At 43.3% G+C, this 18,494-nt stretch overlaps 1 protein-coding gene across 1 annotated transcript in view; it reads right to left on the reverse strand.

The window, feature by feature from the left end:
* The window catches only part of CMTR1 (cap methyltransferase 1), a 2,799,821-nt gene that overhangs the window by 1,783,214 nt on the left and 998,113 nt on the right, over positions 1 to 18,494 (reverse strand). Inside the window, exon 8 of the mRNA XM_044060367.1 lies at positions 9,560 to 9,632. Within this exon, the coding sequence (XP_043916302.1) occupies positions 9,560 to 9,632 (73 nt within the window). The remainder of the gene's footprint in view (positions 1 to 9,559; positions 9,633 to 18,494) is intronic.

The following is an 18,494-nucleotide window of genomic DNA, read 5'->3' on the forward strand; positions in this document are numbered from 1 at the left end:
ACAATGACAGTCATATTTGTACTTGTTCTGGAGTGACCTGAGTGCTTGTATTATGTGGCTGATTCTGGCTCCCGATAGGCAGCTAACAGTAACCTTCTGCTTGTCCAGCCTAGTGAGTGGGACATCACTGTGCCTGACTATAGAGTCACCTATTACTAGTGTGTTAGGTATGTTATTTCGCCTTAAGGGCTGTGATTGTGTGGGCACACTGATTTTGTGTTTTATGTGTTGTCTGGTTTGTGACGGGAAGTGCAGGTTGTTTGAGTGTCTGCTTTGGAGGTCTCTGATGCTTTTGCAGGTTTTTATTTAGAGCCTCCAAGTATGATTTTGTGTATTTATGTGTATTTTTTGCCAGTGCTGTTTTAGTAGGTCTTTGGGCGGCTGGAGTTGTGGTGCAAGTGTTAACCTTCTCCTCTTGACTGTCTTTTGCAGTCTTGGGTGGAGGCAGCTTAGCTTCCAGTTTGGCTATATAATTGCATCTCTCGCATATGTTAGTGTTTTGTGGTAGGAGGAGAGGGCTGTCTGTGTACATGAGGCAGTTGTAACATTGCCTCAGGATACCCAGATTCACCAGGTGGGCTGGAGAGTGCACCTGAAGTTGCCCTTTGGTCATGCCTGAATAGTAGGGTGAGCTTGGTTGGTGAGGGGTGAATAAAGAGCCTTGCCCTGCTAGGCAATCAATGTCAGGGTATATTAGTGCTTGCTATTAGGTCTGCGCAAGTGCTGGGGTGTAAGATGCTTTTTGAAAATTTAGGTTGACAGTTAGACTAGTTTCAAGAGAAAAACTGAAGAGGAGACTTAGTGGAGCCGGGAATAATTTAACCATAGTTAACTGGCACTGCCCAGTGCGCAAAACCATGCAAACGCGTTTTTTATAGTAGGGAAATGAAAGAGAGAAATTAGCCCAAAATGGCCAATAAACTACTAACGTCTGGGCTGGAACCACTCCTCCATGGACAGATAGGTTGCTCAAAGCTCCCCTCTCTCACAGGTGAACAGAGAAACTTCCTTCTATCCAAGTAAGGTATGGGCAACTCAGAAACTAGTATCACAGCCCTGAATTCAGCACTAGCCTGAAAACTGGACTACACTAGCTTAGAAAGGTGGGAAACAAGGATTTTTTTCTTTTTTTAAAGATAAGGCAAAAACAGTAAAAAATCCACTTAAAACGGCTTTAAACGACTACAATCGATCAGAAAAGGCTATCACACTTTAGTGTGTGGCCTACAACAGTTAAACAAATTATTTAAACAAAAAACTTTTTAAAAGTGCAGGCAGTCAAAGTAGTACAATATGTGAAAAAAACAAGCTTTTAAATCACAATAAACACCGGAAAATATGCGTTTAGATGGAAAACAGTTAAGTACAGCAAGAAAGTACAGAAAACTGATACTTAATCACTTCAAAGTCTCTCTCCTAAGCTAGAAGGCTTGTATCAGTTTAAGGCTTTCTAGTGCTACCAGTAGATTAGTTACGGGAAAGATGGGAAACAAGCACAGATGTGGTCTTTTAAACCAGAAAGTTGAAAGAGACGGACAAACTGTCCAAATGGTCAATAAACTACAATTTCTGGGCCAAGAACCATAGGCCGTATGTTCACAGTTGCCACTTTCTTCCACATCACACCTTCAACATTTATCTACCTGAGGAAAATTCTTTGAAATCTGCCTGGGGTATAAAAATACCTATGCAAACACTTCCAAGCAAAAATCCTAAACCTTCTGAACTTTGTTACATATTTGAGAGACATATGTATGTCCTTACATTGTTGCCTCGTAAACTGCTTTTCCAGTCTCTCCTAGCAAACTTTTATAATTCCTCTGCTTGATGCTTGCAGTTATCATGCAATATTTTATATACCCTACTAACTATCCCTTTCTGTTTGTCTATACTATGATATCCACCCCTGGTAGGAAAGGTAATCTCTAGCTCTAGCCTCCAGTCCAAATGTTACTTGGCCTCATCTCACTTTACTATTCTTCCATCTCTAGTTATTTGCTCTGAATACTTTAGTTCCTTTGCCAGTTTTCAACAGTAAATTCCAGCCCCCTCTTGTCTATTTTCAGTACCCCTACTAGCAGGTATCCCTCCTTTCTCCATTTTCATGATGTCTTATTATTAGATCTGAAGAAGCGTACAGTGTGTACGCGTAAGCGCTTATCCCTGTGTTTGTTCTGAATAAAGAAGTTTTTTCCTGCATCATCGTGGTGGTCGATACTCTGGTTTGTTTCACTGACTTTCCTGCAGACTAATAATACAGCACTGATTTTATCTTATCTCCTCCTACCTTAACTGTTAGTTTTTAAGCCTCATCTACCTCCAAGCTTAGTATAATAAAGTATTCCATAAAAGTTATGCTCTTTCTTCATTTCCACTTTTCTGCGTTATACAAATTGTCATAGCATTTCTGAAATATCTCCAATACCTATACATGATCTCTGGTTATTTTTCTTATTATGGGCTCTCAAACTCTGGTGATAACCCTTTCGATTTTCTGTTGCCTCAGTCGTGCTAAAAGTTGTTGTGCTCTGGAGTCATCAAAAATAGTTAAGAGCAAACTTTCTAAACTCAAGCTTATTATCCAAATACTCCTTTACCTTCTCTTTAGCACACTGTAATTCACCTCTTCGTGTTCTGTGACATTTCCCTTACTTTGTAATACCTTAACCTTTATCAGCCGTTCTAAATAATTATTACATCATAAGCATATCTCTATTTTAATTTTTTTAAACTCCATTTTCATTTTATTCCACTCAATAGCTATCACTTCTGAAGAAGTTTCTATCTTTCCTAATATGCTTTGAATGTTTTCTACTACTCATTCCTTAAATGCTTCTCTTTTTACCAATTACCCTGCATTTTTATTACCTTTTATTGGTGCATAATCTGATATAGTTAATGGATGTGTGTCAAAACTTTCAACTAAATGCACATATTCCTGTGAAATAATTTTTTTATCTAGTCTACCCAGTTAATTACACCTTGGGGAATAATACATAAATTCTCTCAGACTTCTTACTACTGATTTCACATTTTCATACTAAATATGTTCATAAAATTTCTTCAGAAATCTACCTTCGTTTTTATAATTTTCATTCTAGGTCCCCTTGATACATCCTCACTACAGCAAATCAAATTCCAGTCCCCACTTATATTTCTTACTGGAAGCTTATTATTTCACCCAACATTTTCTTAAGCTCATAATAGCAGTTTTTGGAGGAACAAAGCTCTCCATTACTGAAACACATTTTACTGCAAACAGTGAAATGCACTGTTCAGTTAGCCTACGCCAACATTCCTGTACTCAAACAAAATACCAAGAAATGACACGCACCGGAGGAAGTCCATACACAAAATGCATTCAGAGACGATTAATGAACATGTGTTTTTCTTTTTGACTGTTACCAAACAGAAATGACAAACTGTGACGGTTCTGGGAAGACCGCCCTAAACCTGCTCTCAACATTTTTCAATATTCAGAGCTCAAATGAAGAAATGGCAAATGTTTTCAGCTGGTAAAATGCCCAGTTCTTTTTGTTGGAGACTTGCTTTTGACTGAAATATCATGAAGAACAAGCTGAGCTCATAACTCTTCTGTCTGCCCTCAGTACAACCCACTGTACTCCACAGTACTCTTCACAATACCAAGGTTACACTTTCATACGCAGTGGTAGACTCCTCCTCATGTGTTTGTTTCTACACGTAAAACAATGTATAGGACTTGGAAATAGAAAGATGCAAGCCCAAACTCACTAACCAAAAGCCGGCAAAGACTGGTGTATAGCAATAAAGGCAAACGCAGCTCCTCAGTTGAAAACTTTAATATGGTAAAACACGACTGAATACACCACATAAACACGATCATCCAAAAGTGAAATCACATTGATGTTAAGCGCTTTCATCTGCCGATTGCAGACTTCATCAGAACACACTGTTCTGATGAAGTCTGCAATCGGCAGATGAAAGCGCTTAACATCAATGTGATTTCACTTTTGGATGATCGTGTTTATGTGGTGTATTCAGTCGTGTTTTACCATATTAAAGTTTTCAACTGAGGAGCTGCGTTTGCCTTTATTGCTGTACACCAGTCTTTGCCGGCTTTTGGTTAATGTACAGGACTTGATTTAAATACTAGGAACTACTCAAAAACAAAGGTGCAAACAAAAGCAACTTACACATGCTACTGCAGATATCAGTGGATCTCTTCCCTAAAAGGAATTAGATCAGGAAATGCTTTGGCAGCTAAATTGGAAGAAAAGAGTGTGGTAACTAAGTAATTGAAATAAAAGAAGTCAAACCCTTATGCTACATGATAGACAGAAATGGGGCATCCATCCTCTATTTGGTTGGCACAACATAAAGCAGCAATAACCACAGGCTTGTACATAGTCATCCAACAGTTTACAGTGCTGCACAGCATATGAAAATATACTATATACTTGGACTTCTTAAACACAGCACTTAATGCACAGATTTCATGGCCATCAGTATTTCTCTTTCTTAGCTAAAAAACAATTTAAATTAGCTATGCCGTACAATTAAACACTAGTCATTTACACATACACAGCTTGTGAAAATCCCTTGCCTTTTAGTCACATAACGCACTCTCAGTTGGGGTTTCATGGCTCTAGTATTATCATCATTCTTCGGGGTCTCTCAACTAGCTATACAAACTATAATTTAAAGGGGTCACTAGGAACTTGGTAGCACCTTGTTATTTAAAATTCAGCATTTTCTGACTAATACTGCACAGCTGACAGGCATGCCAGTGTTAACGCAACTAGATGAATGTACATGCACATGTGACTACATGTTTTATACATCATTGTTAGTACCTGGTGATACACATGTGCAAAGATAGTTGGCCACCACTGTATAATGAAATATTATTAAGTGACATTTAAATTATGTATTTTGTTTATTAAATTATTCAAATGTTCCTATACCCTCAGTGACCGTTTCATTCAGTACACAAGCTAACTAAAATGAGTTAGCAATGCAGAATCAATGACTTAAATTACAACTAATTTTACGTATCTCCTGGGCAGTATAACGGATTGCCATTTTTTTTCCAAACACCAATTAAAGTAACAAACATTTTACTTCACATATACTGCTCTCTCTCGATATATATATATATATATATATATATATCTCCTGAGCAACATTACATAGGTTCATACTGGGCTATCTGCCCTAGGGCATTTATAAGCCTAGCCAGAGTGTGTGTGGCTTTCACCACCCCTTAGGATGAGAATACTATACCCATTAGTTTGCTGTGCCTCTGTCCAGCAGTGATACAGAGATGATTCCCGGGGTAAACCTACGATCTCCCATCCACTCGTCAAGATTTCTCTTGAACAGAGTCAGTGAGGGGCTCTGCCTCACATGGACTGGGATTCTGTTCCATAGTTTAGGGAGTCTCTGGGTGATGAATCTGTCCCTCCAGGACGTCCTATTTATATCCGTGTTGCGGTTCAAGTCTCTTGCTCTCGTGGCTCTGGTGGATTTGGATTTTTTGAGGTGGAGCATGTCCATTAATTCCGGGTTGGACATGGCCTTGTATGTCAGGCACAGATCACCTCTGAGCAGACGGTATGCGACTGAATAGAGCTGGAGTTTCTTCAGTCGGGCATCATATGACATATGTTTGAGCCTCTTTATTCTTTTGGTGAGGAACTTTTGGGGTCTTTCCAACTGCTGCAGGTGTCGGGTAAGGTACATTCCGAATGGGGCGTTGTACTCAATCATTGGTCTGATAAGTGAAGAGTACAGGGGTACAATGACCTCTCCTGATCTGGATGTGAATCCCTTCATGATCAGGTGGGCAATGTAGAAGGTCTTCCTAACCACTTTGGCAATGTGAGTGTCAAAAGAGAGGTTACTGTCAACTTGGGTCCCCAGGTCCCTGATAACTTCTTCCATGTTTAATGGATTACCACTTATGTGGTAATTAGGGGTTACCTTGTTTTTCCCAAAGGGTATGACTATACATTTTTGGCATTTAGCTTAAGGCCATGGCTCTGGCACCAGTTATCCATTTCTATGAGACCTTTCTGGAGGATGTCTGTGTCTGATGGAGTGTCAATTATGGTGCCCAGTTTGCAGTCATCTGCAAATTTTGTCAGCCACAATCCCCTATGTTTGCCTGCACTTCAGAAAAATAAATGCCGAACAAGAGGGGCCCAGGACTGAGCCCTGTGGGACACCGCTCGTGACCGGCTTAGAGTCTGACATGGCACCAGCAACTCTAACCCTGTGTGTTCTGTCCTTGAGCCAGTTTGCAACCCATCTTGTGACATATGGGTTTACATCTAAGCTGGTGAGCTTTTCTATGATGCCCGAGTGGGGTATTGTGTCGAACGCTTTTGCTAGGTCAAGGTAGGCTGTGTGAATTGCCTTACCCTCATCAATGGCCTTAGTGACTGTTTCAAAAGTCGACCAAATTCAAGAGGCAGGATCTGCCCTTGACAAAGCCAAATTGGGTAGGATCCAGTGTCTGTAGGTCCCCAATGTCTTTATTTATGAGTTCCATTATGATCCTCTCCATAGCTTTGCAGACAAGGCTCGTCAAGCTTATGGGCGGTAATTTCCAGGGTCCGTAGAAGCACCGCCTTTGTGGAGTGGGGCCACAGTTGCCGTCGCCATTCTTTGGAGTGTATCCTGTAGTAAGGCTAAGATTAAACAGCAGCCTTATGTGTGGGTTTAGTTACTCATTGAGTTCGTGTAGCACACAGCCGGGGACACCGTCCGGTCCCATTGATGCTGTGTTTTTTGCTTTAGAGAGAGCAGCTCTCACCTGGGCATCTCAGATGTTTGGGAGGCTAGACTCTGGTGGGATAGATATTTCTCCTTTTGGGGGGGAGGGTGGGGAGAAATTTGCACTGACCCTGTCTGCCAGTATGTTGGCAATGTCTGTGGGTTCAGTGATTTTTTTTATCATTTTGGACTAATTCTGAGCATATCTGGGAGTTTCCACTCAGGTTTCTAACATAGCTAAAGAAGGCTTTATGATTGTCTTTTGTGTCATTAGCGATTTTTCTCTCAAAGTTGGCCTTGGATGATTTTATGAGTGATCGTAGTTTTTTGCTAGTACTGATCAGAGATGCCTTCCCACTTAGGGATTTTGCTCTGTCATGTAGTAGCTTTCTCCTCTTGTTGTAGAGTTTGTTTATGGCTGGAGTCCACCAGACCGGGCGCCTGCCTTTGGTGGAAAGGGTCTTGATTTTATTAGGGATTGCTTGATCCATACATTCCTGGAGGTGCTCGTAGAAGGCATTTGTAAGGGTTTCAGCAGCGTGGGTTGTGGTTTCCACTGGCTCGGGGGCCTTGAAGGATACCACTCCAGTCTTAAGAAGTGTGAAGTTTGCTTTTGAGAAGTTCTTCACTGTGGTCTTTTGCTGGGGTGGGGTGGGATGTGGATCTCCAGTGAGATTAATTTATGGTCTGATCTCACCAATGAGGGATATACTTCCGGTGTGGAGCATTTTGTCCCCATGTTTGTGATGATCAGGTCTAGTATATTTTCTCCTCTTGTGGGAATGGTGACTAGTTGTTCCATAGCATTTGAGTTTATGAACTCAAGGAACCTTTGGGCTAGGGTGTTGGGGCTTGAGTAATGTTCCCAGTCTATGTTTGGGTAGTTGAAGTCACCCAATATGATGGTGTTTGGAGAGACATTCATACTCTCCAGTGTCTTCAGGAAGGCTGTGTGGGTTTCCTGAGTTTGAGAAGGTGGTCTGTAGCATGTTACAAACTGTAGGGCAGTTTTACCTATGGTTAATTGCACCTGGATGGTCTCCGATGCTTCGTGCGTTGCCACTAACCTGGAGGTGTGGGTATCCTTTATGAATATGGATACTCCCCCTCCTTTTGTGGTTCGGTCCGGATTTTGGGGCCGGAACGCATGATATGAGGTATAACCTGATAGTGCTGGGGTGCTCTCAGGAGCCTTGAACCAGGTTTCAGTCACAGCACAGACATCGATGTTCTCCATACTGAGGAGGGCTTCGAGGACGTGCATCTTGAGGTTTAGACTTCTGGCATTGAGCAGTATTACCCTTAGTTTTTCTCCATTTTTGTTTTCTAGGGCGGTAGGTTTATCATTTGAGCCTTGCCTAAAAAAGAGCCTTTGCCAATATCCGGAAGCCCAGGGGTGACAGGTGCAAGCCGTCCCTTGCGAAGCAGCGTGGCTTGTCAATACATTATTCAGTTCCTGCCTTTTTTTTTTAAACAAGAAACATCTTTATTAAACCATCACCTATTACACAGGCTAACATAAATTTATACAAATGAAAACAAACCACACAGACACAATCCTAGTTGCAAGCATTTTACATCACAAACCATACTGACACACTCCTGGTTGCAAACATTATACATCACTTATAATCTACCTAATCTTTTTGAGTCAAACATTATATAGCTCATTTAGGTCCTGCTGCCTTTTAAACCTCATTCCTCCCTTGTATGTATTGTTCCCACAATTCCCATTTTTTTCCTATGTAGTTTGCTCCTACCCTTTTCTAAAGATCTCAATTCAAGTTGTTTTAACTCTGTTACTATATTAAACTTCTTCTAGTATCGTCGGTTTAGATCTCGATTTCCATTTTCTAGTAACTGCTCTTTTGGCAGCCACCATTATTAAACATAGCAAGACCTTATTATGCCTAGGCAATTCTGATTCTGTATCACAGCTGAGAAAAATCATCTCCCTCATCAGACCAATCTGTCCACCCAGCATCTCTGACAGCGCATACCGCAGGGAATCCTTAAAGTCTGCCAACTGACCGCACTCCAAGAAAATATGTTCCCAATTACCTCTTTCTTCCCCTTCACATTTCAAACATTTGCTGTCTGCCTGAGGAAATATGCTCTGGTTTCTACCTGGGGTATATACAAATATCTATGCAGACATTTCCAGGCAAAAATCCTAAATCTTCTAGATTTTGTTGCATATTTGGCAGACATACATATATCCTCCCATTGTTTCTTTGTGAATTGCTTATCCAATCTCTCTTGCCAATCCTTTCTAACCTCCTCTGATTGATACTTATAGTTATCATGCAATATTTTATATGCTCTAATTATTCCTTATCTAATGGAAGCTTCTGTTCTAGATTCTACTAAAACTCTACCAGCGCTGATCTTTCGTTTAGGACCCTCCTATTTCTTTCTCTTTGTCTATACTCTGACATCAATCCCTGATAAGGAAGGCAAACAGATTGCCAGTTCTGAGATCCTGAAGCTGTGGTCCCCACGCAGCCGTTTGAATTGCAGTTATCATAATACAAAAAGAAATGCAAGGCACTGCAAACCCCACATGCCTCTTAACTAGCTATGTTTTTCTGAATGTCCCTGATTCTGCTACAGAGTTTTGCACTGTCCCTCGCATGTGAGTGCTCATGATGTTTTTCAGGCTTATCTTTGCAACTCAGATACCTGTCATTCTCCTCCATGATTCAGAGCTTCATTAGGGAAACTACAACTGTTATTGGGAACAAGATCTCTTCGGCAAGGCTTGTCCCTCAAAATAGGACAAGAGATTAAAAGTTCTCACCCCATTCGAATCCTTTGGATTGGTGAAAATATAGTCAAATACATGGTCCATGTTTGCCATCTTCATTGCAGCTCTAAAAAAGATTAAAAAAAAGGCAAGCTGTCACCACTGACTTTATCAAGCAGCAAAAGAATAAAATCATGGAAGCAGAATGCCTGAAACAGCACAGCATCAGAGGTGAATAAAAACAAACACTTTTTAGAGACAATTTACATTCATTTCCACAGGTGCTGATAATAATGTTACTAACTTCTTTAAGTTAAGGAAATTACATGAACCACACATCTTAGTATAATTCCATATAAAAATGAAATCACCAGTCAAGAAGTCACAAAGACATGCATCTGGAGCTTTTCTCCCCAGGCCCGATGAAAATTGGCTAGTTCCAAGTTGGACAATCCCAGTAAACAAATGTTAAATAAATAAATAATTAATAAAAAGAAGGTACAACAATCACAGCTCCACTGGTGTAAATGGTTAAAGCCTGAACAATTTTCCAAGTGACCCAAGTTTGTTTACCTGCTTGGGTATTTGCTGGAGCCAGCATAGGAAGGATATGTGTACCTATCCTGCTGAGGAGGAGGGACTTGGACAGCAAATACTACAATCCCTTGGAACAACAGCGGTGATTCACAAGGACAGCACAAAAGCAGTTGTTTAGTCGCCAAGCTGCAAATGTGGTAGCAGTCATTACAGGTGCATAGGAGAATACACAAACCCTCTTTGCTGAAGTTACTGCCACTAAAAGGGCCATCTTCCAAGAAAGAACTTTGAGATCGCAGGATGCCGCAGGTTCAAAGGGTGGTTTTTGTCAATGACTGTAGCACCAAAGCAAGATCCAACAGTGGCGAAGAGTCTTTAATAGGGGGCCTTAGCAAAAATGCACATTTCAAAAAGGCTTTGCAGAGTCGAGAGGAAAAGGTAGATTCAGCATTAAGTTGAAAATTTGAAATTGCTGCCAGTTGAACCTTGATGGTGGAAAAGCTGGCCCCTTCCTTAAACAGAGAGGACAGAAAGAGAAGACTCTCAGGAATGGAAGCTGAAAAGTGGTCCAGATTCTTGCTCTTTGCCCAGATAGACAACCTCTTCCACTTGCTGATATACATTTTCCTAGTGGAAGATCTCTGGGAAGCAAGAATAATATCCTTCATGGGCGAGGCTAGCCTGGACTTAGCCAAAATCACTGGAAGTGGACAAACCGCACTGTCAGATGAAGGGTCTGAAGATTTGGGAGCGGAAGTAAAGATGGGTGGGATATGAGATCTGGAGATGGCTCGATCACCCAGGGTGGGTGCCTCAAATAAGAAGGGGAACCACACCTGCCGGCGCCAGAAGGGGGCAATGAGGATCAATTGCATCTTGAGGTGTCTGGCTTTCTGAAGTACTTTGGAAATTAAAGCCAAAGGAGGAAAGGCGTAAAGGAGACCTGTAGGCCAATCATGCATGAGTGCATCCCTCGGGGATCAACGCAAAGAAATTGCTGCATTTGTGGTTGAGAGGAGATACAAACAGAGCGCAGCTTGGATGGCCCACCGATGGAAAATCTGCTGCCCCACCACTGGATTCAGGGACCACTCGTGAGGACTCAGAATAGCCCTGCTCAATTTGTCCACCAAAATGTTGGATGCTCCAGGAATGTGCATTGCAATAAGAAAGCGCCTCATGAACATCGCCCATTCCCAAACCCTCAGGGCCTCATGACAAAGCAGATAAGAACATGTGCCCCTTTCCTTGTTTATGTACCAAACAACCACCATGTTGTCCGAAAGTACTCCAATCGTTCCTCAAGGGAGGCAATCCTGAAAGGCTTGCAACGATAAGAAGACTGCTCTCATCTCCAGAACACTGATGTGCAGTTTGGTCTCTGAGGGGGACCACATCCCTTGGACCATCTTTCCCCGGAAAAGCCCACCCCACCCTAGGAGAGAAGCATCCATGGTGACTGTGGCCTTGGGAACAAGGTGGGAGAAGAACTTCCCGCTAAGAGGTCCGGAGACCGAATCCACCACAAAAGATGAGTCCGACAAATGAGTGTGAGATGAACGCTAAACGATAGCGGGTGATGAAGTGCTGACCACTGAACTGCAAAGATCCAAAGATCCACTGTAGTACTCTCATGTAGTACTTTGTCATTGGAACCAAATAAATGGCAGGTGCCATGGACCCTAGGGCTATGAGGACGTGTGAAGCCGGAGGGAGTTTTTGCTCCAGCAAAACCTGGACGTGAGAATATATCAGCGTTAGATGGCAAAGAGGAAGAACTGCAGTCTCCATGGTGGTATCCAACAGAGTGCCTATAAACTCCAGATGCAGAGTTGGATCCAAGGAGGCCTTGGCTGGATTCACCGCAATCCCCAGCTGATGGAAAGTACAGTTGTGTACACTTACCATAAATGTAGATGTTGAGTGTATTCACTGTTGCAGTCATCACATTTGAGTTATCCCTGCCAGGGTAGCCCTCGGCTGGCCCAAATACCAGAGGCTTAGTATTTCTGCGTCGATTGCTATCGCTTGAAGACTGATGTCAGGTCATCAGTAGTATAAAGTAAGGCAGCTGATGCCATTACATCAGTTTTTCTTGCCCTAACCTGTCAGGAGCCCCCAAGGAAGGAGGTCAGATTCTGGTGGAAGAACCCCACCAGTGGAAAATAAATACCAATATGTCCCTTGTAAGGAAAGAAAGAGAATAAAGAAGGATGGATGGAGGGAAACCAGGACTCCAAAAGTGAATATACTCGAACATCTACATTTATGGTAAGTGTACACAACTGTACTATGTTCTTCGTGTTTCACTGTTGCAGTCATCGCATTTGGGTAGATTCCCAAAGCTGAAAAACTGGGTGGAGGCAGTCAAGGAAACTAGGGACTGGCTAAGATGCCCTGCAAGACTGCAGAGGCAAACCCTGCCCTGGATTTGGAGAACAGAGGCAGGTGGTAATGCTTGGTAAAAGTGTAAACAGACGTCCAGCTAGCAGCCTCAAGGATGTTCCTGGTGGGGACTCCTCTTAGGAAAGCTGCAGAGGTGGAGGCTACTCTGGTGGAGTGTGTCCTGTCCCCCTTGGGGGGAGGCTTTCCATGTTGTTTGTAGCAGAAATGGATGCAGTGTGCTATCCAATTGGAAATGGTTTGCTTGGAGATGGCTTTGCCTTCTGCCCTGTAGCAAAGCTAACCAGCAATTGATCAGACTTTCTGACGGATTCAGTCCTGTCCAGATAGAATCTGAGCTGTCTGTGCACATCTAGAGAGTGAAGAACATCTAACCCATCCTTCATGCCCAAGATGCTGTCCAGTGTGGCTCTCAACCAATACATTCATCTGCCCACCTTCTTTCCTAATCTCCAGAACAAGTAGGAAAGGATTCTTCGTGTTTCACTGTTGCAGTCATTACCATTTGGGTTATCTGCCAGCAGGTAGCCTTCAGCAAGCCTGAATATCAAAGTCTTGGATCCCTACGTCGGATGCTCTCTCTTCATCCATGACATCAGGTCATCAGGGGTATAAAGCATGCAGCCAACGCCATTACATCAGTCTTTCTTGCCGCGCAGTGCCCGAAACAGAAGCAGTTCGCAAGTGCCGGTCGGCTGACTCCGGAAATTTTCATTTTCAAGTTTCAGAACTGAAGTCTTCAAAAAAGCTAAGTACCACATTGGGGATCCTTTTTCTTGCTCTAAACCGATGTCAGTAAAAGTTAACAACTGTATTACCTGTGGAAAGCAAATATCTCAAAGATTTTCATTTGTACTGCATTCCTTGCTTAGGCCCAGACCACGACGTCCCTTGCTGTCGGTTTTGTGCCTTATTCAATCCTCGAACTATTCGTTGTCGGTTAATTTTTGCATCAAATTATTTTGGTACTCAGTTTAACTATCCAGAAATGGCTTCGGTAAGCCATCTGACTACAGACATTCAGAGAAAACAAAGATAAAGACAGAGACAGACAGCATAGGTCCAAAACTGCCGACGATGCTTCCGTTAAGCTAGTCGCCAGTTCCCGGTACTCAGTCAGGTGCTTTTGCAGCCCCTGATACCCGCTACTTCAGATTCGCAGGCCTCTACTGAGACCCATTTGGAGTCCGGTATGCTGCGAAATGCTTCTTCGACCACTAAACCTGCGGATGTCCCTACCTTGGATTGGTCCGGAGCCGCTGTGCAGGCACCGGCTTCTGAGGGTGTATTCAGGCCTACTGTCTTGCATTTCAAACCGACGCCATCTTCTTCAAGGCCTAACACTCAACCGATGCCTAGAAAACCGACGTCCAAACCACATGGTCAGGCCCATATGCCTAAAAAACAAATGATAAGAATGGCTGAAGACCTTATTACGTTAATTAGGAGAAGCCAGCCTTTTCCCTCTAAGAGACCCTAGAATAGATTTTCCTTTTGATTCTTCTGATCAGGATTCTGAAATTTCTGTTTTTTCTGATTACCAGGATTTGTACTTATCTACCTATGAGGGTTCTGATGCAGAGGACTCCATTCCCTCTCCTTCCCCTCCAGAAGATTTTTCTTTTGGTGAAACCTTGCACACTCTTAGGGAGCATTTCCACTGGGAAAGCCAGGATTACTCTGACTCCAAAAAGAGGCTTAGGGAATTCTTGCTACTTCCTCAACAAAGGCCTTTAGCTATCCCTCCTGTTCTGGACATTGTAGATGATGCCTTCTTGGAATATAGCCTGGCCCCAGGCACTTTACCTCCAGCTCCCAGGAAACCTGACAAGTATTACAGAGTACTTGACTCTCACAAGTTCCTCTTCAAGAATCCTTCTGCGGATCCAGAGACCATTTCCCAAGGACCTAAAGGCATTAAGGCTACTACTGCCAAAACCCCTACCCCCTCTGATAGAGATTCGAGGGCCCTGGACAGATGGGGTAAGAAGGTATACACTTCTGCTACTTTGGCCATTAGCGCCTTAAACTGTCAGTTTCATATGTTAAAGTATCAGTAGCATATTATGGGACTACTTAAACAGAAACGGATGTTGATTCCTGACTGTGCTGAAAACAAAGGTTTACAGGATTTAATGCATTCTGCTGAACAAGTTGGTAAACATACTTTGCAATGTGTTTTGACTCTCTAGAAGCATCTTGCAGGGTTGCTGTCACTGAGTCTGTTCTTAGAAGGCATGCTTGGCTTAAGGAGCAAAATTTGCCAGATCATGTTAAAGCTAAATTACTGGATGCTCCCTTAAACCAAGACCGCCGGTTTGGTAGCAAATCAGACGAAGTCCTTAAAAGGATGGAGGAAAAAGCTAAATCTATGCAAACTGTTAAAGGTTTCCTGCAAGTACAGCCTCCCAGGTTTAGTAGGCATTGACCTTCTAAAAATTGGTCCTTTCCTGTCTCATCCAGGCCTTCTCAGTCCAAACCCAGGGAAAAGCAGACCACCTAGGCTACACTCTCAAGGTACTCACAGGCCTAAGCAGTGGGGGGCTCCCACTTCCAAAGCTGGAAGTAGTAAGACACCCCCTATGGAAAAATGTCACAATGACTTAACCTTAAACCTTCCAAGCCCTGCTCCCTTAGGGAGAAAGATTGCCTGGTATGCAAAAAACTGGGAAGTCATTACCCAGGACAAATGGGTTTTAAATATAATTTTCCAAGGATACAGATTCCACTTCCACGCCTTACCAACCCCAAACGGTTGGCCAGACCTACCCCCAAATCAATGAGCAGAGGCTCAACAGCAGATTCTCTCTCTTCTAAGTATCAGGGCTATTCAGCCTGTCCCAGCAGAAAAACGGGGACAAGGTTTTTACTTAAGACTTTTCCTGGTACCCAGAAAAGACAGCTCCTGGCATCCTATCCTGGACCTCTCTACTCTAAACACCTTTTTGGCAATCCCAAAATTCAAAATGCTAACACTTCAACAGCTGCTTCCTATGCTAGGCAAAGATGCCTGGTTGGCAACCTTAGACTTAAAGGTAGCTTATGTGTACATCCCAATAAGGGAATCTTGCAGGAAATACCTACACTTCAGAGCAGGCTCCATGCACTATCAGTTCTCTGCACTTCCCTTTGGCTTATCTACTGTGCCCGGGGTATTTACAAAGTGCCTAGCTCCAGTCACTGCATGTTGCAGGCAAAGAAATATTCAAATATATCCATACCTGGACGATTTTCTAATTCAGGCAGAAAACCAGGACATGCTACTAAATCATCTGGCATTTGGAAAGAAACTTCTAACCTCACTGGGGTACACCATAAACGAAAAGAAATCTCATCTAGTACCCTGCCAACAAATTGTATTCCTGGGAGCAAGCTTGAACACAACTTCCCAGATGGCTTACCTCACGCCAGAGAAACAAGTTTATTTGACAGCCTACTTCAAACTACTGGCCACAAAGACCCAGCTACCTGCAAGGAAAATCCTGCAAGCCCTGGGGTTCATGGCCTCCTCCATTCTACTAATTCCATATGCAAGACTGCATATGAGGAAACTACAATGGTATCTAAAAAGCCTATGGTGTCAACATTCTCAGGACCTGGAATCAATGATTCCTACCATTCCTTGTATAAAGACAGAGTTCCTTTGGTGGGCAGAGGCCTGCTACCAAAACAAGGGACTGACATTCACTCTACCCCCTGCCGCCCAAACCCTAACAACAGACGTATCAGACTATGCATGGGGGGGCTCACTTGGCAGGGCAGTGCATTCAGGGCAAATGGAACTCGAGTCAGATGCACCTGCATATCAATCAAAAAGAAATGTTAGCTGTACAGAATTCACTGACAACCTTCAAGAACCACATTCTTCCAGGACAATTATTGGTAAAGACAGACAACACCACTGTTATGTGGTACATAAACAAGCAAGGGGGAACCCACTTGTATCCTCTCTGCAGACTAGCCATGGCTCTGTGGAACACAGCCTTGAGCTACCAAGTGCACCTACAAGCTCAATTCCTGCCAGGCAAGCTAAATTCACTGGCAGACGACCTAAGCAGAAATCTCTTGGACCCACACGAGTGGAAACTGGAACCAAAGATATTCAACATTTTGAGAAACAAATGGGGGAACCCAGAGATAGACCTGTCTGCCTCCCCTCAGAACTATCAATTGGACAAATTCTGCACAAGGACTTCCCACAGTCAAGCTTGGAAAGTGGATGCCCTGTCCTTCACCTGGGAAAGCCTCTCAGTTTATGCCTTTCCCCCTCTGCCTCTCCTCTCAAAAGTGCTGCTAAAGATCAAACAGAACAAACTAAGGACAATTCTGATTGCACCAGACTGGCCACGCCAGCACTGGTGCCTCCCGCTTGCGCAGTATGTCACTGCTGGAACCATGGCACCTGGCTCAGACCCCTTCCCTGCTGTCTGAGCAGGAGGGCCAGATTCTGCACCCCCAGCTTCAAACCCTGAACCTTGCAGCCTGGCTAATTCCTTGAGCTCGCCAATAGCATCCCTCAGTAAGTAGGTGCTAGATGTCATTCTGGAGGCAAGGAGGCCTAGTACTAGAAAATCCTATGCTGAAAAGTGGAAAAGATACTGTTCCTAGAGCCAGACTCAGGAGATTGGCACAACAGTGCCCAGCTTACCGCATATTCATCAATACTTAACAGAGATGCTCCACAACGGCCTTTCCTTCTCATCAATTACAATTCATGCCTCAGCCATTTCAGCACATTATAATACTGAGCCACCCCTTTTCTCACACCCACTGCTGAAACAATTCCTCAGAGGGGCCAAAAATTTAAGACCACCCAGGAGAGCCCCTACTCCAGCCTGGGACCTCAACTTTGTGTTGGAAAAGCTAACTCTACCTCCTTTTGAGCCAGCTGCAACTGCAGAGTTAAAATTCCTTTCTTGTAAAACAGCCTTCCTTCTAACCATCACTTCAGCAAGAACAGTGTCTGAATTACAGGCCCTCATGGCAGTGGAACCCTTCATCATCTTCCATGCAGACAGGGTGTCCCTCGGGACCAATCCTTCCTTTATGTCCAAGATGGTATCCAGTGTGGCCCTTAATCAATCCATTCATTTGCCAACCTTTTTTCCTAATCCACAGAACAAAGGAGAATGAATACTGCACTCTATGGATGTGCACAGACAACTTAGATTTTATTTGGACAGGGCTAAGCCTCCCAGAAAAACTGAACAGCTGCTAGTTGCCTTTGCTGCAGGGGCAGAGGGGAAGGTCGTCTCAAAGCAAACCATTTCTAAGTGGATAGCCCATTGCATTCATTTCTGCTATAAGCACCATGGAAAATCTACCCCACAGGGGATAAGATCACATTCCACCAGGGCTGCATCTACCTCTGCTGCCTTTCTCAGAGGTGTCCCTACCAGGGACATCCTAGAAGCTGCTACCTGGAGCTCTGTACATGCCTTCACCAAGCATTACCACTTGCCTATTTTTTCTAACTCTAAAGCTGGTTTTGCCACTGCAGTCTTGCAGGGCTTAACAGCTGGTCCTAATGCTCTCTAACTTCCTCCTCCCTTCCTTAGCTTTGGGAATCTACCAAAATGTAATGCCTGCAACAGTAAAACATGAAGAACATAGTACAGTTGTGTACACTTACCATAAATGTAGATGTTTGAGTGTATTCACTGTTGCAGTCCTTGTTATCCTCCCTCCAGCCCCCTAACTTCTCTTGGCTATACCTTTCTTCTTGTTTAGTGTAGTTCAGCTTTCTGGTGTATTTGCTTTTTTGTTGGAGGTGTAACCTAATATATAATTGCTTCCCATTACGGGGGCACCTGACATCTGGGGCAAGAAAAACTGATGTAATGGTGTCGACTGCATGCTTTATACCCCTGACAACCTGACGTCATGGAAGAAGAGACAGCATCCAATGCAGGGATCCAATACTTTGATATTCAGGCCGGCTGAGGGCTACCTGCAGGCAGATAACCCAAATGTAATGATTGCAACAGTGAATACACTCGAACATCTACATTTATGGTAAGTGTACACAACTGTACTTTCTGAGGGATAC

Source organism: Protopterus annectens, chromosome 1.part0 (genome assembly GCF_019279795.1).
Source record: "Protopterus annectens isolate FY-2018-M chromosome 1.part0, PAN1.0, whole genome shotgun sequence".
Taxonomy (NCBI): domain Eukaryota; kingdom Metazoa; phylum Chordata; order Ceratodontiformes; family Protopteridae; genus Protopterus; species Protopterus annectens.